The 26,264-nt window shown below is 45.7% G+C and overlaps 1 protein-coding gene across 2 annotated transcripts in view; it reads right to left on the bottom strand.

Annotated features, from left to right (window-relative positions):
• Window positions 1-26,264, bottom strand: part of FAM177B (family with sequence similarity 177 member B) — a 54,956-nt gene that overhangs the window by 23,695 nt on the left and 4,997 nt on the right. The window contains exons 1-5 of one of the 2 annotated variants that reach the window (XM_077485842.1): window positions 19,514-19,538; window positions 19,179-19,231; window positions 13,378-13,530; window positions 12,158-12,224; window positions 4,736-4,833 (exon numbers count right to left, since the gene is read on the bottom strand). In XM_077485842.1, the coding sequence (XP_077341968.1) occupies window positions 4,736-4,833; window positions 12,158-12,224; window positions 13,378-13,530; window positions 19,179-19,202 (342 nt within the window). In that variant the 5' untranslated portion in view covers window positions 19,203-19,231; window positions 19,514-19,538. Of the gene's footprint in view, window positions 1-4,735; window positions 4,834-12,157; window positions 12,225-13,377; window positions 13,531-19,178; window positions 19,232-19,513; window positions 19,539-26,264 lie in introns of those variants that run through there. The other variant, XM_077485841.1, reaches the window with a different exon arrangement.

A 26,264-nucleotide genomic window follows, 5' to 3' on the forward strand; every position in this document is an offset into this window, starting at 1 on the left:
GTGACAGGACAGTGCATGCATCCCTGATCATGCCCCACTGGCGTGGTGAGAAAAAACCAAGCTCCCCTGACTCTGTCCTGGTGCCGTAGTCGCACAGGTACTCATTGATGGCCCTCTGCTGCGTGTGCAGCCGCTGCAGCATGGCCAACGTTGAGTTCCACCTGGTGGGCATGTCACATATAAGGCGGTTCTTGGGCAGGTTCAACTCCTTTTGGAGCCCAGCCAGCCGAGCACAGGCATTAAATGATCGGCGGAAATGCACACAGACTTTCCTGGCCTGCTTCAGGACATCCTCTAAGCCCGGGTACCTGCCCAAGAACCGCTGCACCACCAGGTTAAGGACGTGAGCTACACAGGGCACATGGGTCAGTTTTCCCTGTCGGAGGGTGGAGAGGAGGTTGGTGCCATTGTCGCAAAGCACCATTCCTGGCTTAAGCTGGCGTAGCGTCAACCACCTCTCGGCCTGCCCCTGCAGAGCTGACAAAACATGCGCCCCAGTGTGGCTCCTGTCCCCCAAACAAACCAGCGCAAGCACGGCATGGCATCGTTTTGCCTGCGTACTTGCGTAGCCTCTGGAACGCCTACGGAGCACCGCTGGTTCTGAGGACAGTGCACTGGAAGAGGCCATGGAGGAAGAAGAAGAGGAGGGGGTGGAGGAGAGAGGTGTGTCACAACCAATAGTAGCATTTTGGAGGCGTGGTGGCGGAACAACCTCCAACACTACTGCACCTTGTCCTGCATCCTTCCCAGCTGCCAGAAGAGTGACCCAATGGGCCGTGAAAGACAGGTAACGTCCCTGTCCATGCCTGCTGGACCATGAGTCAGCGGTAATATGCACCTTACCGCTGACCGCCCTGTCCAGCGAGGCAAGGACATTGCCTTCCACATGCCGGTAGAGAGCCGGAATCGCCTTCATTGAGAAAAAGTGGCGTTTGGGGACCTGCCACTGAGGAACCGCACATTGTACAAACTCACGGAAGGGGGCCGAGTCTACCAACTGAAAAGGCAGCAGTTGAAGTGCTAGCAATTAAGCCAAGCTAGCATTCAACCGTTGGGCATGTGGATGGCTGGGAGTGAACTTCTTTCGCTGGTCCAGCAGCTGGGGCAGGGACATTTGCCTGCTATAATCGGACGTGGGTGTACCGCTAGCAGAGTTCCCGGAAGCACTTGGCTGTGACACACCTAATTCTACACCTTCATTCCTCTCAGAGCAGGTTTCAGAGAGGACTGAAGGTCTAGTGGGGTTGGAGATGCCAGCTGATGAGGAGCAAGGAGAGGTCCACTTTGTTCTTTGGTGTGGGTCTTTGAGGTACGCTTGCCAACGAGCTGCATGGCAGGTCAACATATGTCTGGTCAAGCATGTGGTGCCCAAGCGCCTGATGTTTTGGCTAGATACGCTTGAGACATATGTTGCAAATAGCAACGGTGCGATCTGATGCACTCGTCTCAAAAAAGGCCCACACCAAAGAACTTTTAGAAAATAACGCGCAGAGGCAGCACCCTGCACAGGCGGAGCTCTGCGGTGTGATTCAGTCGGTGTGCTGCCCCTAAGCTGGCCCCTGGAGGCCATCCTGCCTCGTTGGACATGTGCCTCCTCCTCCTCCTCCTCTCTCCTACCAGGCACCCATGTGGAGTCAGTGCCCTCATCATCCCCTCCCTCTTCATCGTTGTAGCAAACCTGGCAATATGCTGCAGCTTGTGAAACATGACTGCCAGATTGCTGTCCTTCCTGAGCATCCCCTCTCTCTGCATTCACGCTACTGCCTTCCTCTAGCTGAGTGTCATCATCAGAGGCTACAAAACACTGGGCATCCTCCTGGAGCATGTACCCAACACTGTGCTCAAAGAGTTCAGGAGACTCCTCAGGAGGACGTGGTGGGTCTAGGGAAGGAGCCACTGATGATGACATTGAGATGAGGGAAGACGATGCGTTGGCAGCTGCTTTGCTAGTACCCTGAGACTGGGTGAGAGAGGATGAGGAGGATGAAGAGGGCTTGGTCATCCACTCTACCAAGTCGTTGGCATGTTGCGGTTCAACATGTCCAGCTGCCGAAAAGAAGGACAAGCGTGTCCCATGGCCACGTGCTGATGACAATGCACCGCGCCCACGACCATCACTGTTGTCTCTAGACACAGAGCCTGCTTGCCCTCTTTTATCGGCTTGCGCCTGTCTGCCTCTCCTTGCTGGCCTTCCAGACATGGTAATGGCCTGAAGGGAGTTGGGTAAAACAGCAGTTGGGTAGTGTATATTGTGCTAGAGGCACACAACACCCACTAACTCCTGCAGATGCCTTTATTATAGAACACCAGAGATAAAGGGGTATACTGTAATGGAGTCACACAACAACCACCAAGCCCTGCAGATGGCTCTATTAGAGAACAGCAATAAAGGGTAGATACAGGTGTATATTGTGCTGGAGGCACAAAACACCCACTAACTCCTGGGGATGCCTTTATTATAGAACACCAGCAATAAAGGGGTATATACAGATGTATACTGTGCTGTGCTGGAGGCACACACAACTTCCAATAACTCCTGCAGATGGCAAGTGGGCTCAAATAGAGAAGAGCTATGTAGGTGGATATAGCGGTGTGTACTGGGTACAGAGCACGCACAAGCTCCTAACACTACTGACTGCAAGCTCTATTATAAAAGATAGATCACTAGCTATATAGGTGAGGTGAATATAGCGGTGTATACTGCGGTCAGGGCACGCAGACAACAACCACTACAGAAGAGCAAGATCGAAAATCGACCGATAACGATCGGTGTATACTGTGTTGAAGGTACACAGAACACCCACTAACTGCTTCAGACGCCAACACACTACACAAGGCCGCCGCGCTGGCGGCCTTATATAGTGTGGGGCGTGTACTACACAGCCTGAGCTATGATTGGCCACAGGCATCCTGCCTGTGGCCAATCATGGCTCTCCTCGCTGCTGGCGCTGTGATTGGCCAAGCATGCGGGGTCACAGTGCATGCTTGGCCAATCATGAGCCAGCAATGCACTGCGATGACGCAGTGCATTGTGGGCCGTGAGTGCCACACGAATTTGGCGCTAACGGCCCATAACGTTCGCCGAACGGGCGAACAGCCGATGTTCGAGTCAAACGTATGTTCAACTCAAACACGAAGCTCATCCCTACTTCAGATGTATTAGGAAGTGCAGGGATGGCATCCTGCCAACCAGGGAGTTCGAGGCTCGATGCTGAGCTCCATGCAGAACTTGTCCAAGTTCTCTAAGAAGCGGAGAATAGCTGTTTTACCACCTCTGTTAGCTATGAGGGCGTCAGGGAACCCCCGTCAGTAGTTGATAGAGTGCAGCTTATCTGTTAGGGTTGTTAGTGCCCTCTGGCGTTCCAGGGTTTTCCTAGCCAGGTCAGGGAAGAAAGACAGGGTGACTCCATCAAATTCAAGGGTGGCAGCTTCTCTTGCCTTCCTCATGATGAGCACCTTTTCCACAAAAATAATGGACCCTGCAAGTGACATTCCTCAGGGTGTCCGAAGACAAGTTGCGGGCTCAGAGAGCCCGGTGAACTCTGTCCAGCTTCAAAGGGTGATCAGCCGGATTGCTCAGTGTGCTGTTAAAGATGCCGCGGATTGAGGCGGGGAGGTCATCATTCCCTGTCGTCTCTGGCAGGCTTCTGATCTGTATGTTGTTCTGCCCGTTGCGGTTCTCCTTGTCTTTAATTTTGTAGAGAGTCATTCAGTGGGCTATGGCGAGATTGCGGTTAGTAGCCTGCAGGTCTCTAATGGCCGCTGCATGTCTATCAAGGTATTGTTCCAATTCCTCCACTCATTCCAGCACTTATGCTAGATCGGATCGAACCGCAGACACTTCTTTTTAATAGCTTTCTCAAGGCCAAGAAGCATGAAGGCCAGGTCTGGCTTGGTGGGGAGACCGCTCACTAGCTCTGAAACTCCTGAGTGTCTGGATGGGCTCCTATGCCCTCCCGAGCCAACAGAGGATACTGGGGAATGGCGTGTGGAATCAGGCCTATGACGGGAGGCGAAACCAGCGCCTGAACCACCCGGCGAGCGGCCTAGGCAGCACGTCTCAGTGAAGTCCTCTGGTTCTGTGGCTAGGAAGCGCTTGATGGAGCCAGTAGAGGGGTTCTTTTTAGGCAGGGTCTTACCCGTTCGCTTTCACATACTGTCCATATGAGGTAGGTTGCCATTTATTGCGATAAAGGCTGTTATAACGAGTGCCAGTGCCGGAGCTTACAGGAGAAGCATCCTCACTGCTTCATGTCAAAACCATGCCCCTGATGATTGGGGGATTTGTGTTAGGAGAAATGGGGGGGGGGAATAATTGCTAGGACAGGGGTTTTTTGCTGAGAGGGGAATTTCGAGGGGGGTGGGGGAATTTATGCTCAGAAGGAAAATTTGGGGGGGGGTAGAGGATTTGTGCTAAGGGGGTGGTTTGGGGAGGGGGAGAGGATTTGAGCTGGAAGGGGGAATTTGCACTGGAACAGGGGCATTGGGAAAGTTTGGGGGAGAATTTTGGCTTGTGAAGTGTGAAGTTTAGTGCTTACATTCTTTTGGAGGGGAGGGAGATGATTTTTGCTGATACATTAAGCTCATACATTTTGAGGGGGGGGAACCATTTGGCAACTTCGCTTGAGCACTAGATGACCTTGTCACAGCACTGCTTTGTAGCCATATAAACACAGCAGGGACATGTAGAGTATGACCATTAAAACAGTTTGGCTGAAGAAGACTATCATTTTACCTCTTCCTGTGCTCTGTTGTATTCATCAATAGCATACTGATATTTGGGAGAATTCAGACCAAACAGGTTTGCCAGTTTTCCTCCAAGGAAATCACATGCTGCAAGACATAAGACAGAACGTAGCTATTAGCCACATACAAGCTTTTTTTGCAGTTACAAACTCCATGTTGCTCAGGGTTAAAAATGGCAACCAATGGTGAGCTTCTGCTAGAGTGTGATCAATGGATGACCAGCTGTATATACACCATAACTCCCCCCAATTTCAGATTATTTTGAGGGGAGCAAGAATTAGAGGGATAATTTAACCAGTTGTGGACACAGACTTCAGTAGGCTGTTGAGAAGAATATGTTTGGGCTCTTCTTTCAGATCCATCACTACTGCTTCACAAAATGTAAACAAGGAAAGAATAGGACTTCTAATGAAAATTGTACAATCACAGCTTTTATTTTGCCCCTGCCCCTAGCAAATCTTGTTAGGAACCTTATAAACTCCATCTATATCCTCACTAATGTCTATTCCTGCAATGTTGCCACCACCACCAGTAGACCTATTCTTATACAACATCTAATCCTCCTTAGGCTTATATCACACTTCTGATCCTATAGCTTGCAAGAACTAAAATACACAAGAACATCATTCACCTGCTTTTTATACATATACATCGCTTGTTGCAAAAAAAATGCTTCAGAATGTAAGTCGCCAACAAGAGGACAATACCTCGCTTATACAGCTGGTCTGGGACAGAGGCTTTTGGAGGGGACTGCAGGCTAGCTTCTTGCCTACTGACTATGAGCCCTGGCTTTTTAGGGAACACTACTCTTTATGAGGTGTATGTCTGGGGGATCTGTGAAGTGGTCATGTTAGTTTGGATTCAAATCCATGTCTCCCCAAGACACACAGACACTCCCAGGGTCCCTGTATAGGGCCTAGCTGTCTCATTGCCTATAGTGACTGCTTCACACTGTGAGACTCAAAACAGATGGTCAAGCCACCTGTCTGGGGTCGCCTGCTATAGTGTGTTTAAAGTAACTAGGTCTAGTGTGTCTCATAAGGGTTTTTCACCCATTGTTAACTTTGCCACTTAACACACCTATTGTCTGCTAGCAAAACTACTGTAGGGGATGTGTTTATACTTATAATAATGTGTATTGTACTTTGTGAGCTCAATGCCGGCAAGTCTGACCTGGAATGAGACTGCTGAGTGTCCAGGTGGCTAATTAAACTAATTAAACAATGTTTATAGTACATGTTGGTTGTTGTCTAGCTATGGTAATTATATTCCTGTGTGCAGTTTGTATTGTTCCTGTGGGGTATATATTCTGTGTAAGTTTGTTTAATGAGAGTTCCAGTTTTGTAGCTAAACTAGTCCTGGTCAGTTCATGGTTGCAATAGGTGGCTATAATATCTGATATCTATGTTCAGACTGGAGGAAGCGTTATACTTACGGAAGCACCCAAGTGAAGTGTGGGACGGTTCCATCACAGATGACACCTCGCTTATCTAGCTGTTCTGGGAGGAACAGTTCAGTATTTCATCTCCCTGCTGTGTCTTCTATGGAGTTCCTGTGAGCAGCATCCCAATTGGATGGCAGCCTTATTGGGATCTGTCCTCATGTAGAGTAATATTTATGATATTCCCAAAGTATGTGCAGCATATACTGTTGTACAGGATGCCAGACTTTGAGATCATGGTGGAGAAACCACTAAAAACACAATGACCTGGGCTACACTGCTGTTGAGGTTACCAGGGGCCAAGTCCATTAGTTGGGCTAGCCATGGACATAGCAACATAAATTAGTCAGGTTAAAAAGACACAAGTCCATCAAGTTCATAAAAAAAAAAAATGAATTAAAAACCCTGCATTTTTTAAGCCCATTACACCTGTGAGTTCAAGTAGCACACAATCCATATGTTGTTCGGTCATGCTGCAATTCATTTTCATGGGCACCCCAACACACTAAGGCAGCACACCACAATGCACTACCGTCCAATGCACTAGAATGAAAAGATGTGAAAGGGCCCAATAGGCAATTATAAACCTAAAGAAAAAAAAATATATATATATATATATATATATATATATATATATATATATATATATATATATATATATATATATATATATCTTATTGCAGATTACCAATCCTTAAAACTTTTTTTCTTAGGCTTGTACGTGGGGTACAGCATGGTGTGGCAGCAATATTTCACTCAATTAGGTGCAATAGAAAACTTGTATTGAAGTAATGCAGCAACAGTTCACCACAAACCTGGTTGAAAGCTGCCCAACCGGGTGCACTCACGGTTTCAAGCAAAACAGAGCAGGTTCCAGCTGGCCTGACAGAGAGGTACCTTTCCCTACATTACCCACTGGCATAAAGCACACCAAACCCAGGGGACAGGGTCTTAAATAGACTTTGGCACACCTAAGATGGCCACCAGAGTTACATAGTTAGTCAGGTTGAAAAAAGAAAACCATCGAGTTAAAAAAAAAAAAGAATATATATATATCAAGTTGTTAGTACCCAGTTATTATGTACATTTAGGAAAGAATCTAGAATCTACTGAGCTGGACAAAACCCATCTCTGGAGGGAATCTAATCCACATTTTCACAGCTCTTACTATGAAGAAACCTTTCCGTATTTGAAGATTAAATCTCTTTTCCTCTAGGCATAAAGAGTGCCCCTTGTCCTCTGTGATGATCTTAAAGCGAATAACTCAACACCAAGTTCATTATATGGACCTCTTATGCATTTGTACATGTTGATCATACCCCCCTTACTCTCTTCTTCTCAAAAGAGAATAAATTCAGTTCTTCTAATCATTCCTCATAGCTGAGCTCCTCCATCCCCTTTATCAGCTTGGCTGAACTGCATATTCCAGATAAGGGCCAACTAATAATTAGTATAGGGGCATAATAACATCTCTCTCTTAATACAAGAAAGAATCTTGCTTCTTTTAGAAACCGCAGCTTGGAATTGCATGCTATTATTAAGCTTATGATCTACCAAAACCCCCATATCCTTCTCCGTTATGGATCCCCACAGTTGTACTCCCCCTAGTATGTATGATGCATGCATATTCTTAGTCTCCAAGTGCATAACTTTACATTTATCCACATTAAACCTCATCTGCCACGTAGTCGCCCAATTAAACAGTGCATTGAGGTCAGCTTGTAAATTGAAGACATTCTGTAAGGACGTTATTCCAAGTCTGACTATAAATATATTAAAAAGTAAAAGGTCCCAACACTGAACCTTGGGGTACACCACTGATCATAGACCATTCCGAGTATTAATCATTAACCACTACTCTCTGAATTTAGTCTTTTAGCCAGCTTTCTATCCATTTACAAATTGATCTTTCCAAACCTGTAGACTTTACACATTAGCTGTGTGTGGGAAACTGTGTCAAACACTTTTGCAAAATCCAAGTATACCATGTCCATAGCCACCCCACTGGCCAAGGATTTACTTGACTCCTCATAAAAAGAAATCAGATTTGTTTGACAACTTCTGCCTTTCATGAATCCATATTTTTCTTAAAATATTTTTTCCAGAAAGAACTTGTCTATGTGGTCTTTTATTAAACTCTCCAGTATCTTCCCAACTATAGAAGGTAAACTAACAGGTCTATAGTTACTTGGTAAAGAATTTGATCCCTTTTTAAATATGGGCATCACATTGGCTCTACACCAAGCCAGTGGTACTATTCCAGTCATTAACAAGTCCCTAAAAATTAGATACAATAGCTTTGAAATGACAGAGCTTGATTATTTTAGGATCGGTGGGTGGATGCCATCTGGTCCAGGTGCTTTATCCACCTTTATTCTGTCTAAAAATTTCCAGTACATATCACATTTGAGCCATTGTGGAGCATTTGGGGCTGTGTCAATACCATTCTCATTATGGACTTGAGCTACCCTATGCTCCTTTGTATACACAGAGCTGAAGAAAGTATTTAATAAAATTTGCCTTTTCTTTGTCCCCATTCACACACTCTAGATTATTTTGTAAAGGGCCTACATGCTCAGACCTTTCCTTTTTACCCTGTCTCTTCGAAAGAGTGCATAACCAGGAATATTAATAGCCAAATTGATCGCTGCCACAGTGACACAGGAAAACATAGAGGAACCCTGTTCATCATGTATCCCTCCCCCTCTGCATTGCCTCTGCGGTTGAGCTCCACCTGCAGTGGAAACAGCAGACTTGTACCACCAGGTTGTTTTTCAACTTTCTATAATGGAACCAGCTGCCAAGCAAAAGCGGCAGTTAGAGAGATGAGACAAACCATTTATCACTGACAGGAATGCTTACAAGGGTCAGTTTTTATTCATTTATGTAAACCCTTTAACTCAAAAGCAATAAAAAAAAACTGCGTCTGTAACTGCTTAAAAAGTGTTAGCTGGAGTTTGGCTTTAATTTGTTAGTAAAGTCCTTCTAAATCTTGGTTCCCTACCCGTGTGCTAGTGCATTGATCTCTACCCTCTCCACAAGTTAATAATGCTGCTCTCAAAAAAATAAATTAAAAAAAAAATAAAATAAAAAGCACTGACTAGGCTATGAGAAATATTGCTGGTCCGAATTTAACATTACGGATATGAAGATGATTACTCATGACATGTGTAGTATGTAACTATTATTTATTTATTATTATTATTTATTATTGTTCGGAGGTGAATATTGCTTCCTTCATATATTTGTACTTCTATGGACATAGTTATGTATTGGATTGATATAGTATGTAACTTTTGATGTCTAGTAATAAAAATGTCTTAAAAAAAAAAAAAAAATAAAAAAAAAAAAAAAAGCACAATGCTGCTGTCCAAGGTGTCTCCTCTATCCAGAATGGCGAAACCTGAAGGCTCCATTCACACTTGTGCGACTTATTATGCAACTTTGGACATCAAAGTTGCATGACAAGACGTTCCCCATGTTTTCCAATGATACCCATTCATATATGCTCAACATAAAGTTGCAACAACTTCAAAGTAGTTCTTGCACTACTTTGGTCTGACTATTATGTAACTTGAGGGCTATAGATATCAATGTTAACCCTCAGAAGTTGCATAAAATTCGTTCCTGAATGTTATACAATGCAACTTGTGTGCAACTATTGCCCATTATCACTGGTCAAAGCCAAATTCGTATCCAAGTTGCACCCATCCAAAGTTGTGTCAAAGTTGCACTCCAAAATTGGTGCAACTTTCGAGTCATACAAGTGTGAATGGAGCCTAATACAAGAATATTTTGCTGGCCAGATCACCAGGTGAAAAAAAAATAAAAAAAAATAAAAAATAAATGCAGCCACCACTTTTAAGGATTGGAAGCTACAGTGTGTTACATTTTTGTTTTTTAGTTTAGCTATACTGTGAACCCATACCTGACCCAGGTGGCTAAATACATAAGAGTGCCAAGTCCACAGGTCCACTGTTTTAAATATTTGTGACACCATACACATAGCACCCACTTTCCATCCACCAAGAATCTCAAATACAATCACCAACAATTGCCAGAAATTATTGAATCTATACCCCACAGGTTTGAACGATTAGCAGAAAACAGTAAAGCCTAGTACGCACTAGTAGTTTTCTTTTCGTTCAACCCAGTGGGCTTGAGCTATTGTGTTCTGACATGGGGACACCCTCCCCCACCAGAGTACTCCGGTCAGCCATTGGGTGAGAGCACTGATCAGGAGCTGATTGGCAGACCTTTTTCGGTCATACCCCTTCGGACTGGCTGCCGTATACACAGGCTATTGAACTAGCCAATGCCATCCCGTATTTGGTCTGTTTGTACTAGGCTTTACTGCGAAGCTGAAATTGGACAATAAACTAACACCTTCAATATAGTTTATTGAATGGGCAAACTCACTACAAAAAAAAAACCCTATGCATTTTAAAAGCAATTACATTTTTTGGATGGGTTCGATCGTGGCAATTTAAATCCCCTCCTTTTACAGTCAATCAAAAAATTTGATTTGATTATTTTACATCTCTAATTTGACCAGAAATGGGTCCTTCAAGGGACAGAAACAAGAACCCAGGAAACTAAGCCTTTTGTATGCTGCCAGTACCATTCCTCTTAGATCACAGTTAACTAATCACTTCAATAAGCGCCTTGTTTTTATTGAGATATGTGGTTCAGTATGCTGGCCTCTGGATTTATAGGCCGTTTTTGGTAATTACACCACATGCTGCTTTTGAGGTCTTTGTGGAGTTGGCCTTACAGTCAACAGCAAGAAGAGCTTGCCATATCCATTTCATAGCAGGAAATATAAAAGTACACCAAACATTAGAAATAACCATTTTGGCATTCTACCAAATGGAAGGAGCAAAGTTCAGCAAGAGTTCTTCACTATAATAGGCAGCAGTTGAAAAAGTCAGATAATCTATTAGTGGAATGGGTCACGTGGGCACTATGTAATTTCCAATTATAGTGAGTTTATGTGATCTCCTAAAGCTGAACTGCTAAATGCTCAGAAGAAACCCCTATACAAAAGCTGTTTTTCCAAAGTATTTGTGTTTTAGTCTACTCAGTACTAAGATTTACACAGCTATGCCACACAGCACACCCTCATCTGGCAAGGCAGGAGACCTGTTTTTTTTTCTTGCTGCAGTTGATAAACACTTACAGGTCTTGTTCCATCCCCCAACCTGTGATTGGACAGTACAAAGAGAAGTGGAAGACTGTTTAACTAATCTTTCTGTCCTTTTACTCTCTCCTGTCAGTATGTTGCTTTTTAATCACATGACCACTTCAGCACACCCAACTTGACTTATTATTCCTCTTCTAATCTGATACAAAGTCAAAATCAGGTACTTACACTACATACATTGAAAAAAAAACACATTAATGCCGCGTACACAGACGACCAGACTTTGACGGACTAGGTCTGACGGTCTTCCCGAAGGACTTTCGGCAGAGGTCCGACGGACTTTCTGAACGAAATGGACTTGGCCACACAAGACCGGACAAAATCTGTTCGAAAGTTTGTTTTGAATGTGATGACGTAAACGGCACTAAACATGGAAGTTCAATAGCGAGTAGCCAATAGCTGCCCTTGCATCGTATTTGGTCCGTCGGACTAGCATACAGACGAACGGTTTTCCCGATTTTTAGTATGTCAGACTTGAGTCCATCGGATAGATTTGAAACATGTTTTATTTCTAGGTCCGTTGGATTTTTGGGAAAAAAAGTCTGCTGGAGCCCACACACGATCGAATTGTCCAACGGATTCCGGTCTGCTGGACCAAGTCTGCCGGAAAGTCAGATTGTGTGTACGTGGCATTACACATTTTATTTAATACAGCTCTGCATTAATGGAAGTCTTGTATATCTGCCTGGAGTTTAGCTTTAATTTACACTCAAAAACGTGTGAAATGGTTCCAAAGGAGGCAAAACTTTACCCATCTAATTACTCACTATAAAAAGCGGTGGTGGCAACCCGAATTATCCAGAACTGTACGTATGTGATCCAGCTCATCTGCGTCTGCCGAAAAACATAAGAAAATTGTTACTACGTGAAATAACAGTTCCCAGAATTCCATGCGGGTTGATTATTATCTATCTGTACTGCTGGGTCTAACAAGACGCCGATGTAAACATTAGTCAGGGAAACGATAGTACATTTTCAGTGGGGACACACATTAAAAGTTTGGTCCATGTGATATTTTGGTAGATGCTGGAAATGAAAGTATATCTAAACTCAAAAATACAAATGTAATATATTACAATTTACTAATCTTTAGATGTGGTGGCTGCATTTACTTTTTTTCACCTGGGGATCACCAGCATTAACACACTTCCTGTCATAGGGTAGCTACACTCACTCCTTCACTGCATCTCTGGAGGAGAGTGTAGCAACCTTTGGACATTAGCATTGTCAACCTGTGTAGAGGATGGTGTTAGATGGACTATTCCTTTTTTTTTGTGTTTACACTTTAACTATATAAACAGAAGCTGACAACTGTAATCACACCTGTCCGTGGGAAATGGTTTGTTTCAACCTTTTAACTGCCACTTTTGCTGGACAACTTGGTCTGTAAAGAAAGTTGAAAAATAAAAGACTTATTGGCCGATCACCAAGTAATAAAACTATGTTACGGGGGGCTCCGAAAACCAAAAACTGAGGTGTTAAAATAGAAGTATGACCAAAGCTTCTTTGACCATACTTCTCTTGTGGGCTACAGGAGTACACTTACTTTTTTCTCCTGTGACCAAGAGTCAGCTTAGAACGGGATGTTCCTCACTATTAGCAGAGCTGTACCAGGTTCAGGAAGGATCCCAACAATATCATTGGTTTCCACCCTGCTGCCTAATTGACAGCTGGCTCCACCTTTCAGCACATCACTGAGAGCGAAAGCCAGCTGTACCAACCTCCCCTCCCAGGCTGGTGCTGCAGTGTGCGCTGGAGGAGCAGAGTGAAGAGCGGCGACTGCGGTCACCGCTCTCCACTTGGAGCAGGTTGAGAACGGAGTGATCAGCAGTCATGTGATCGCTCAGTTCTCAATATTAGAGTCAGCGTGGGAAAGATACAGCAACACACAGATCCGTGGTCCATTCTAGCTTTGTCAGTTTGCCTCTTCTGTCCATCAGACTTACAGGACAGCACTAAGCAGGCAGAGTCAGAATGATATCCATACCGTGTCCACATTCCGAAAATCGATCCTCTGATCTTCCTCCTCCTCCTCCTCTTCTTCCTCTGTGCTGTACTCTTCTAGCACCTCTCCACTGGCAAAATGGATTATCCTTCTGGGGAGCCTCTTCTTTTCCACGTCTGTCAGCTCAACTTCCTTCTGTCAGATAAATGCACACCGACAATGACATTGGAGGCCAATATATTTCAATATTATAGGTCACCAAGTTTGAAAAGCAAAAATACCTTTATCTAAAGCTCAGAGAAATGAGCAAAACAATTGATTAATCACTGAATAAAATATCAAACGCGTCAACACATATGGTATTCTTCTGGACTGTGAGATGGACCGAAAATATTGAAAGTATAATCTATCAGTCATAGATCTTATGATGGACATATATTGATTGTTCAATGCAGCTAAACTGAACACATTTAATTTAAATTATAAACCAAATAAGCATTATTTGATCAATTACGTAGCTATCGACAGAGTTTGCCAAGTCTATTGGCTGCGGCATACATTTCCTGATTGCTTCTGCACAGGCCAAAAAATAATAATCGGAGAAATCTCTCAGAAATAAGGATGAGCTCAGGCGTATTCGCATACTCAACGTGCAGAGTTGTGTTGCGCTAATCACAGGCAGTAAGACATTGCCCCTATGTGCGGCTGCAGAGATTGGGAATGCCTCACTGCCTGTGATTAGCGCAGCGCTGCGCCGACATCCTGGCAGGCTCTGCAATTGGAGTATACGAACAGGGGTGGACTGACAACTCATGGGGCCCCCGGGCAATAGGAGATTATGGGGCCCCCAGGCAATAGATTATGGGGCCACACAGTATACACACACACACACACACACACATACATACCGTATACACACACACACACACACACACACACACACACAGAAAAGGCACTGGAGAGGTGGGGCAGCTATAATCTTGGGATTTAAAAACAAAACAAAAAAAAAACAGTTTTTTTACATACCGGTTTTATTGAGGCTGGCAACCCTGATCGGGCCCCTTGGTGGCATGGGGCCCTCGGGCAGTGCCCAAGTGCCCGAATGGTCAGTCCGCTCCATGCCTGAGCTCATCCTTACTCAGAACATAGATTTATATGATCGATTGTGCAGATTTCTGAGTTCTCAGTCCGCATCAATCACCAATTGCTACATGTATGGCTGACTTACAGCTTTACCATAACTATGTAATATGAGCATGGAAGGAAACAATCCATCCAATTTGAATCTAGGCCCTAATTCAGCAATATACCACACAATGTTTTGAACTAATCCAGCTGTTCTTTCAGAATTGAGAGCATTGATGGCAAACTTACTAGATATAGAGGGGCCTCAGCTGTGGCCCCTGACATCCCCAAGGGGCCGCACATAATTTGCACTATAGGTAGTGCTACAGGGGATTGTCAGAGACTGCTGTCACACTGCTGGCAATGTTCCTTTCAATTTTCTAATTGTTAGTGGGATCACATTCACATTTTTTGACCACAGGGATGACAAAATTGATGGAGCAGGATGGAAAATGTTTCTTAAAAGAATTTCTTAGTGTATGGCTTTCATTTGGCAACATCCATTTGTTCAAAATGTAAACGATATTTCGCAGTACTTTCCAAAGACATTCGTCAACCTGTCGACTGTATTGAGAATTTCCATTCAAAAATCTACTAGTGTATGGCTAGCTTTTGTAAATTTTGTGTTTTGTTCACAGTTCCCTTTCACTTTATAAGTATGCCTGATGCTATTGGTTGCCTTGGCTGTTGCACAGGAAGGTTCATATAACAGCCTCCAGCCTACAACACACCTGAAATCCATTGAAGATCTTAGGAATTAAGACCCATTGATAATGAAAACATTCCTGTTCATAGATTAGGACAATTACAGGATGATGAAAATGGTAATGACTAAATTTGACATTATGAAGATACATTAGTACAGGGACTTCGTACGAACAGTCAAATAAAGTCACATAAAGATATGTGGGATTTGGCCTCTCCTTTTAGCCCAGGTTCAGCTGAACTCACACAATTTCATTCCCGCATGTCAGTCTAGACTTTGGGGGTGATTTCAGAGACATCTGTGCAGGTTTCTGCACAGATGTCAATGGAAATCGCACCCCGAAATTGCCAAAAGTAGTACAGAAACTACTTTTGGGAATCGGTGCAGCGCCACAAATGCAGCATCGCACCGATTCAGACGCTACCATTTCCAGCAAATGCCGGCGCTTTCGCACGCCGATTGACAAATCGCATCAATGTGAACCAGGGCTTAGTTCCCCATTCACACTGGAGCAATCTGACATGTTAAATCACATGCCAAATCGCAGTCTGTTGCTGGCAAAGGCCCTGCCCCAATCAGTGCGGCGCAGACTTTGTGGCATCGCACCGATTTCCAAAAGTAGTTCCTGCACTATTTTTGGTGACTTTGGGGGCAATTTAAATAGACATCTATGCATGAGAACCTGCACAGATGTTTTTCAAATCGCCCCTGCACTGAAATGCATGTTTGAAAATGTGCGAGTTCAGCTGAACTCGTACGATTTTAAATCCTCCTTCAGTGTGAATAATGGCTGAAAGTTGATCTTAAGGTATGATCTTAAAGCAGAGTTCCACCCAAAAAGTGTAATCTCCGCTTATCTCCTTCCTCACCCCTCTGGTGCCACATTTGGCACCTTTCGGTGGGGGAGCAAGTATCTGCTCCCACTTCCGTGTAAGGGCGCTGCAGTGACCTATGTCATTTGCGGGCCCTCTTCCTTCCCCCGCTGCCTTCTGAGAGACACACACAGGTCCTATAAGACAACGGGACCATTCAGAAAGTGCAGCGTGACTCACGCATGTGCAGTAGGATACAAGCTGTGAAGCCTCAAGGCTTCACTTCCCATTTCCCTTAGTAAGGATGCCGGCGCCTGCACCTGGAGCCGAGGGACGGCTCAGCTTCGGGTACCGACATTGCGGGCTCCCTGGACAGGTAAGTGTCCTTATATTAAAAGTCAGCAGCTACAGTATTTGTATTGTAGCTGCTGACTTTAATTTTTTTTTCTCCCCAAGATGGAATGCTGCTTTAAGGCTTTGTTCACACATGGCATACTACAGTGTACACCCATGTGAGGGCTGTGTGTACCCGCATGGGAATGCACACGTTGTCAGCTGGAGATGGGGAATACACTTTTGCAAACTGTCAACTTTCAGATAACTGTCTCTGTGCAGATAAATGTACATCTAAGGCCGCGTACACACGGGCGGACTGTTCGCCCAACCTTGTCCGCTGAACAGTGTTTGGGCGGACAGTCCGCTCGTGTGTGGGCTTTCAGCGGACAGTTTCAGCGGACAGTTGGACGGACAAAGTCTTTCGGAAATTCCGAAAAACTGTCCGCTGAAACTGTGTTTGAGCGAACAGTCCGCCCGTGTGTGGGCTTGTCCGCTGTACTTTCGAAATGAGCGGACTGTTCCCGCTCGGAAAGTCCGCCCACTTCGAGCGCGTGTACCGGTAGGCGGGGCCCGCGAAGGAGACGTCGCGGGCTCCGCCGCCTGGAATGGGCTTAAAGGGGAACCCCAACGCCGAAAAAAATCGGCGTGGGGGTTCCCCCCAAGTCCACACCAGACCCTTGTCCGAGCACGCTACCCGGCCGGCCAGGAAAGGGGGGCGAGCGAGCGCGCCCCCCCTCCTGAGCCGTACCAGGCCGCGTGCCCTCAACATGGGGGGGTGCCTTGGGGAAGGGGGGGCCGCGCGGCCGCCCCACCCCAAAGCACCTTGTCCCCATGTTGATGAGGACAAGGGCCTCTTCCCGACAACCCTGGCCGTTGGTTGTCGGGGTCTGCGGGCGGGGGGCTTATCGGAATCCGGGAGCCCCCTTTAAGAAGGGGGCCCCCGGATACCGGCCCCCCACCCTATGTGAATGAGTATGGGGTACAATGTACCCCTACCCATTCACCTGTGAAATAAAGTACAAATAAAAACACAACACAGGGGAAAAAAATATTTTATTGCACAGCCGGGGGTCTTCCGTCTTCGGGGGTCTTCTCGCCGGACTCCTCCGCTATGTGTGTGTAGCTCTTTTGCTAGCGGAGGAGTCCGGCTTTCTTCCTCCCCGCCGCCGGCCTCTTCTCCCGACTTCGGGGGTCTTGTCCCCCTCTTCGGTTCTTCTGCCGGGCCACCGCGCCTGGTCCGGTGGCCCGGTCTTCTGTCGCCGTCTTCCGTTCTTCTGTCGCCGCCTTCGGTTCTTCTGCCGGGCCACCGCGCCTTCTTGTAGCTCTTTTACAGGCGGTGGCCCGGTCTTCTGTCGCCGCTGTCGCCTTCCGTTCTTCTTCTTGTTCTTCTTGTTCTTCTCCAGGAGATGTTGACACGTCGCTCCCTCCGGCCGGAATGCCAGAGCCGCCCTGCGCTGTGACTTATATAGTGACAATGGGGCGGGGTCACATGGTAGATGTCACATGGGTTGGTCACATGGGTTGATGTCACATGGGGACTATGACATCGTAAGGGGGCGGGGTCACCATGTGACATCAACCCATGTGACATATACCATGTGACCCCGCCCCATTGTCACTATATAAGTCACAGCGCAGGGCGGCTCTGGCATTCCGGCCGGAGGGAGCGACGTGTCAACATCGCCTGGAGAAGAACAAGAAGAACAAGAAGAAGAACACGAACGGAAGGCGGCGACGGCGACAGAAGACCGGGCCACCGCCTGTAAAAGAGCTACAAGAAGGCGCGGTGGCCCGGCAGAAGAACCGAAGGCGGCGACAGAAGAACGGAAGACGGCGACAGAAGACCGGGCCACCGGACCAGGCGCGGTGGCCCGGCAGAAGAACCGAAGAGGGGGACAAGACCCCCGAAGTCGGGAGAAGAGGCCGGCGGCGGGGAGGAAGAAAGCCGGACTCCTCCGCTGGCAAAAGAGCTACACACACATAGCGGAGGAGTCCGGCGAGAAGACCCCCGAAGACGGAAGACCCCCGGCTGTGCAATAAAATATTTTTTCCCCCTGTGTTGTGTTTTTATTTGTACTTTATTTCACAGGTGAATGGGTAGGGGTACATTGTACCCCATACTCATTCACATAGGGTGGGGGGCCGGTATCCGGGGGCCCCCTTCTTAAAGGGGGCTCCCGGATTCCGATAAGCCCCCCGCCCGCAGACCCCGACAACCAACGGCCAGGGTTGTCGGGAAGAGGCCCTTGTCCTCATCAACATGGGGACAAGGTGCTTTGGGGTGGGGGGGCCGCGCGGCCCCCCCCTTCCCCAAGGCACCCCCCATGTTGAGGGCACGCGGCCTGGTACGGCTCAGGAGGGGGGGCGCGCTCGCTCGCCCCCCTTTCCTGGCCGGCCGGGTAGCGTGCTCGGACAAGGGTCTGGTGTGGACTTGGGGGGAACCCCCACGCCGATTTTTTTCGGCGTTGGGGTTCCCCTTTAAGCCCATTCCAGGCGGCGGAGCCCGCGACGTCTCCTTCGCGGGCCCCGCCTACCTGTACACGCGCTCGAAATGGGCGGACTTGCCTCCGCCTTACGTGGGCGAGTCCGTTCATTTCAAAAGTTGAGCGAACTGTTTGCCCAACCTTGTTCGTCAAACAGTCCGCTCGTGTGTGGGCATGTCCGCTCATGCAAATTTTGAGCGGACTGTTTGATGAAACTGTTTGCCGAACAAGGTTGGGCGAACAGTCCGCCCGTGTGTACGCGGCCTAACACCTTGCTGGGAATACTGTCCAATGGGGGTTCTTAGCTTGACTGCAAAAGAAAAGAATCAAAGAGCAATTCATAAAAGGTATACCTGCGACTAAAGGACGACTGTAACTCACCATTATGGCATTTCCGTCAGACATGTCTGCAGTCTACTATTTCTTTTTTCTTCCTAAAGTCAGGTGGAAAAACAAGAAAATCAAGATGTGGGAGGATAACTGGTAACAAAGTTCCTGGGGGGAGGAGAGAGGACAATGTGAGGTTGACATACAGGTAAAGTCGGACAATTGTTACAACAAGATTATGCATACCAACAACTGAACATGCCAAGTGTGACATGTTTGGCTGGCTTAAAGCTGAACTCCGGACACAAAAAACTTTCAATTAAATATATTCCTCATCAACACAAATTATATAAGTCAACAACCTTGTGTGCAGCACATCCAGATATTACCTGGTAAAAGTAATAGTGACATCATCACTGTGCTGTACATAGCCTGCTGTAGAGAGCAGAGCTGTGAGAGAGACCCAGCAGTTCCACCAACTACAGGCTGCTTGCAAAAACTACAGGAGGGGGCGGAGACAAGACCAGTCACCCTGCACAAGGAGAGAGAGCAGCAGTGACCGGTCTTTTTTACAGGAAGATTCTGCACAGAGGGAAAAGTTCACACCGGATTACTAAACAGGTCTGGAAGAAATACACAAACACACCAAGAGTCAAGTAAGAATACACGTCATTGACTTGACTTGAGTATAATTTTTATGTGAATTTTTTTTTCAATATACTAGGTTTATAAAAAAAAAAAAAAAAAAAAAAAAAAGGAATACATGTCTCTGGTATTTAGACAATGGGCTCTATTCACAAAGCACTATCTACCGCTTTAAGATCAGCGGTAAAATACCTCAGAGTTTTTCTAAAAAAAAATTGTAACCGATTAAAAAACTACTACTAAAATAGTAAATGGAAACTTCCATTATTTAAAGGAAACTTAACTACAACTCATCTGCTGTCAGATGAAAATGGCATATGTCCCCCCAAAATCCATACCAGACCCTTATCCAAGCATGTAGCCCGGTAGACCAAGAAAGAAGGGGGGAGCGAACGCCCTCCCATAACCATACCAGGCCACATGTCCTCAACAAGGGGGGGGGGTGCTTTGAGGGGTATTACTATACCATATTGATGAATACAAGGGCCTCTTCACCACAACTCTGGCCCAGTGCTTGTGGGGATGCGGGGGTGATATCAGTATCTGTAAGCCCCTTTACCAAGGAGGCGCCCAGATTCCAACCCCCCCCCCCCCCATGTGAATGAGTATGGGGTATATATTACCCCTACTCATTTACTGGAAAAATGGGCAAAGGAAATAAAAATAAGGAGACAAGTTCTTTAATAAAAATAAAAAAAAGCTGTTTTCCATGAAACAGAGAAGCCGCACACCAATGACATAACATTCTGCCAAATGTTATTGATTGGACACCACTTGTTGCCAGTCCCTACCCGGAAACCGCCCTTCTGACATGTTTCAAACTTACAGGTTTAGTCATAGAGATGAAGGTGGTCAGAGGAAAAGATATTTAAATATCAACTTTAACCACTTATCTATGAGTCCTGGTTCACACTGGAGCGTTTTGACATGGGATTTGACATGTCAAATTGGCGGCAATTGCCATCAATGGCACTTTCCTAATCGGTGCAACGCCGTATCTGCGGTGCTGCGGTGCTGCATCGATTTCTGCAGTTTACATTGACTTCTGTGCAGAAACCTGCACAGATGTCTCTGAAATTGAGGCTGAAATCAGGACTGACATGCACCCCAGAGACTTATTTTGCACAGAAATGTTATATGAGGTGTCTCGCACCGCAACAGTGTGAACCCAGGCTCAGTGTATTTTTCCTGAAGATATGCAGTTTGATAACTAGCTGCTCAAATATTGTGCGGCATTAAAAATTGCAACTACCACCATTTTATTCTCCAGCGTCTCTACTTTCAGAAATTTTTTCGGGGAGGTTACAGTAAATTCTAGCAAAAAAAAAAGACAGGATTTAACATATGTGCAAAAAAACTAAAAAGTTGCTCCATTAGGCAAGTGGTTAATCAACACACATTACTTTTCTTAAGGGGATAAATACCAAATATATGTATGACAGCAAGTACATAATTATCCTTGCTCTAAGGCTATGGATTCCATGCAGGCACCATTAATTGTTTTCCATATTTATGTGGTGCTTATATGGAATCCATAGCCTTAGAGCAAGAATAATTATGTACTTACATTCATACATATATTTGCTGTATGTCCCTTTAGGATAAAGTCATGTTTGTTGATTGAAGGCTGTTTTTAAAAAGTATTATAAAACATTCCTACCCGCACCTTGTGTTTTTCCCCTGCGTAACATGTGCATTTGTAATGTAGTTTCATGGTGTTATTTGTAGAGTAAATCTTTATATTTCGGTGTCAGAAGTTTCTGTTCGTGTTCAAACATGAGGGGTTTGGCATATCACTGCACAAATGAATGCATGATCCCTGTCTGTAGTCTAAGAACTGACACTTCCTGTGAAGAAACTTCATATCCCACAATTCCTGTGCAGGGCCTTCTTATCGCATGAAGATGGTGCTGCCATAAGACCATACAACAGGATTTGGTCAGAATCCATACAATAGACAAACAAGATATTTGGAGGGCACACCCTAAAAAAATAAAATAAAAATAAAAATAAAAAATGCATAAAAATGGTTCTGCCATAAGACCATACAACAGAACAAAAATATTACAGTGCACAGATGCAAAACTAACATTTACTTTCAGCAAGGCTTTTTAAAAACACCTAGACATTTTCAAAAAACATTATCAAAAAATATGTGGATTTGGTCACACTATATTGCTATACGGTGCTTAAGCCCACTTACTGCGACAAAGTACCCCATAATTAGTGGGTCCTACACTATCCATAGACTAGGAGATTCTGCTTCTCTGAAGCATGGGAGCTATACTGCTCTATATGGGAGAACATGGAGGTCTCCACCATGACACAGGTGGTCACTAATGAGAGGTACTTACTGAGGGAGTGGGGTGCTCCACCCAACAGGATTTGGTCATAATCCATACAATAGACAAACAAGATATTTGGGGGGCACACCCTAAACAAAAAAAATGCATAAAGATGGTGCTGCCATAACACCATACAACAGAACAAAAATATTACAGCGCACACATGCAAAACTAACCAAATCCTGTTGGGTGGAGCACCCCACTCCCTCAGTAAGTACTTCTCATTAGTGACCACCTGTGTCATGGTGGAGACCTGGTGTTCTCCCATATAGACGAGTATAGCTCTATGGTGTGACCAAATCCCCATATTTTTTGATAATGTTTTTTGAAAATGTCTAGGTGTTTTTAAAAAGCCTTGCTGGAGTTATATGTTAGTTTTGCACATGTGCGCTGTAATATTTTTATTCTTATCGCATGGGCGCCCCTGGGCCAGTGGTGTATTTTGGTTTTATGCTACCCTAGGCAAGGCTAAAAACAGGCCCCCCCATCTAAATATGCCCCACCCCAGCCGCTTTAAACTTGCGCACACCTGTGCAAGGCCGCCTAGGGGCACACGGCTGCCTAGCCTAGTAGGGAGGGTGCAGGCCAGCCTGGATGGATCATCCTGTAGTTCGCTGGGCCCGGTGACAGCTGTTGCTCCAGAAAAGTGCTGCACTGACTGCGTGAGTGTCACTCCCTGTGCATTGCTGTGCAGGCCTTACACGCAAACACAGCCATCTCTACAGTCAGCGCTGTCCGTGCGCAAGTTGGATTGGCTGACGTTTGCCAGACCACGCCAACCCCTATCGTGAATACCATGCCAGCCAATAAGGTGCTGAGTGTAATTTCCTCCTGCAGTCCCACCCACAACAGAGCAGAGGAGCCTGCGCAGTCCCTGGCTGTCCTACACGGTGTAGAGGCTGGAGGTGAGAAGGTACAGTATGGCCTGTAATAAGCATTACTGCCTGTAGACAGACAGTTTACAGTCTGCAGTCATATTCAGAATTCCGTGTAGTCAGTATTATGGCATGGATATAGATATTTATATAAATAAGAAGTGCAGTGCTAAAAATATACTTGCAATATATAACAGGTGCAAAGATTACTAAAGTGCATTCACTGTAATAGTGTATGAACAATATAGGAAATCAATAGCAAAATATTACATAAAAAAGAAATATGCAAAAAAATAAAACAAAACATGTACTAATATAAGTGCCATTAATTGTGTAGAACCTAAAATTCAGCTAGAGATGAATAAATACCAGTGCAATATATAAAACATAAATACCAGTGCAATATATAAAAGGGTGCAAATCTCTGAAAAAAATTATATGGGACTAAAGTCCATGTGATGATGATCAAACACCCATCACCAAAGTAAAAATGGAGGCTTACCAGAAAGCCTGCGACCCCCTCTTACTCAGAGAGGTCATACGGTGCTTGACTGGATCTCTGATCCACTGAAGAAAAGCCCAGGTGCTCTCTCTGGTATCCTTAATTGGTAAAGCAAAAGTCTCTCAACAGACCAGGAAGTAGTGGAAAAAACCATCAGTAGATCAGATAGCTGAAGTATTTATGGAACAAAAGACTCCACATAGTGTGATACTGTATCAGCTTCGAATTTAATAAAAAGTAAGGCACTTACATTAGATTAGTAGAATGCAAGAAGATAGATACATAAATCCAAACAAATCCCTTGTAAATGGCCAGATAGCTATTTCGCAAATGCACAGTAGCGTGTGTACAGTCCCGACGATCATCATCAATGACGTCACCAGGGATGTAAATATTTTATAGCATAGACAACAATTGGATACTGGATTGTGGGGAAAGATTGGCATTGGTAAACCCAAGACATACTGCAAGCAGGTACCAGCAACTACATATATAACATGCACCCTCATTAATAGTCCAACTGTTACAAGCTAAAACAAGGACATTGGGCAGTGGCAGACATACATAGTTGCTAAAGTCCCCTTGGTTGGCAAAATGTATAATCCAGCCTTTGTGGGTATGTAGCACCCTCAAGTTTAGGCAGGGTTGCTATCAAATTTAGTTGCCTTGGCCAATTGTTAGGAGATCAATTGATTTCCCCCTAATTCTGGAATTACTGCACTTCTCTCTTCTGTCACTAGGTGGCATGGTATCTGGTGACGTTGGATAAGACAAGGATATAGCCAGTACAGATTATGAATGAATGGGGTGTCTCAACCAATTGGCAGGGGTTTCTTTAAGTTCCTTGGCCTGCTGGGAGAGCCTATTTATTTGGGTGGATTCAGGTGATCGGGGTTCTGTGCCACCTGGACGGCTGTCTTGGTGAACGTGTGTTATGCTGCCCCAGGCTGTTAGGTGGAAGCCTGAGGCCTATCCTTGAGGCATCTGGCTGCTAGGCTGTCTGAGGGCCTATCCAGAAGCAGGAGAGCAGCGCAAGGTTGGTAGGCTTGTAGTCCAACCAGAAGTAGTGGTTCAGCCAGACAGGGAACCAGCTGTGATCGGAGGTAGAAGGGAAAGTTGTTGCCACTAAGAGACCATTCACCTTGTTATGGGAGACCACTGTGAATAAGCTGACACAGCGGGACAGCAGAAGTGACGCTTGTCCACATTTCCACATCCACATTTAAAAAAGCCCCATCTGACCTTCCTTTTAGTTAACCACTTGGGATCCGCGCTATTGCCAAATGACGGCATTAGCGCGGATCTACTTTTCCGGGACTACGTCTATTGACGTCGTCCCGTGTACGAGCGGCCTGCGCGCCCCCTGTGATCGACGAGTCCATGAGACTTGCCTGATCACCGATCCGTGCAAGGGGTCGATCCCGACCCCTTATCACGTGATCAGCTGTCAGCCAATGACAGCTGATCATGTGATAGAACGGAGCCGGTAATCGGCTATTATTCCTCCTCGCGCTGACAGCGCGAGGAGAAAAAAAAAAGCCGATCACCGGCGGCCGTGATCGGGACATCAGTCCCGATCACGGCCAGCAATACAAGCAACCACCTGCCCCCTGCCAGTGCCCACCTGCCCCCCGCAGTGCCATCCTGAATAAAAGTAAGTGCCCCCGTCAGTGCCACCCAGCAGTGCCCATAGTGCCCACAGTGCCACCCAGCAGTGCCACCCACAGTGCCACCCACAGTGCCCACAATCTGCCTCAAAGGTGCTGCACCCCAGTGCCGCCCATCAGTGCCCAGCAGTGCCGCCCATCAGTGCCCAGCAGTGCCGCCCATCAGTGTCCAGCAGTGCCACCTATCAGAGCCACCTATCAGTGCCACCTATCAGTGCCCATCAGTCCCATCTATCAGTGGTACCTATCCGTGCCACCCGTCCGTGCCACTTATCCATGCCACCCATCCGTGCCATCTTATCTGTGCCCATCTTTGCCCATCAGTGCCGCCTTATCTGTGCCTATGAGTGCCGCCTTAACTATGCCTATCAGTGCCCACCAGTGCAGCCTATCAGTGCCCACCAATGCAGCCCATCAGTGCCCACCAATGCAGCCCATCAGTGCCCACCAATGCAGCCTATCATTGCCGCCTAATCAGCGCACTTCAATGAAGGAGAAAAGTGACCCGTTTGCAAAATTTTATAACAAACTATTAAAACATGATTTTTTTTTTTTTTTTTTTGCATCTTTTTTTGTTTGTTTAGCAAAAAATAAAACTCCGAGCTGTAACTAAATACCACCAAAAGAAAGCTCTATTTGTGGGAAAAAAATGATAAAAATTTCATTTGGGTACAGTGTTGTATGACCGCGCAATTGTCATTCAAAGTGCATCAGCGCTGAAAGCTGAAAATTGGTCTGGGACTGAGGGGGGTTTAAGTGCCCAGTAAGCAAGTGGTTAAAGAGGCCATGGTAGTCTGGTGAGTAGGAATTTCACTCACATCCACAGGGTTTTTTCGCATGAAGTTTGCCATTGGTGATGGTGTAAAGATTGAAGTTGCATCACAAAAGATTTATGGACTTTTGTTTTTTGATGAAATATTTAAAATCACTGTTATTTCCGCACTGAATTAATTATTAATCAACCACTTCAGCCCCGGACCATTTTGCTGGCTTAAGACCAGGCCACTTTTTGCGATTCAGCACTGTGTCGCTTTAACTAACAATTGCGCGGTCGTGCGACGTGGCTCCCAAACAAAATTGACATCCTTTTTTTCCCACAAATAGAG

This window comes from Lithobates pipiens, unplaced genomic scaffold (assembly GCF_037356315.1).
Source record: "Lithobates pipiens isolate NorthernLeopardFrog02 unplaced genomic scaffold, aLitPip1_a1.2 Scaffold_18, whole genome shotgun sequence".
Lineage (NCBI taxonomy): Eukaryota > Metazoa > Chordata > Amphibia > Anura > Ranidae > Lithobates > Lithobates pipiens.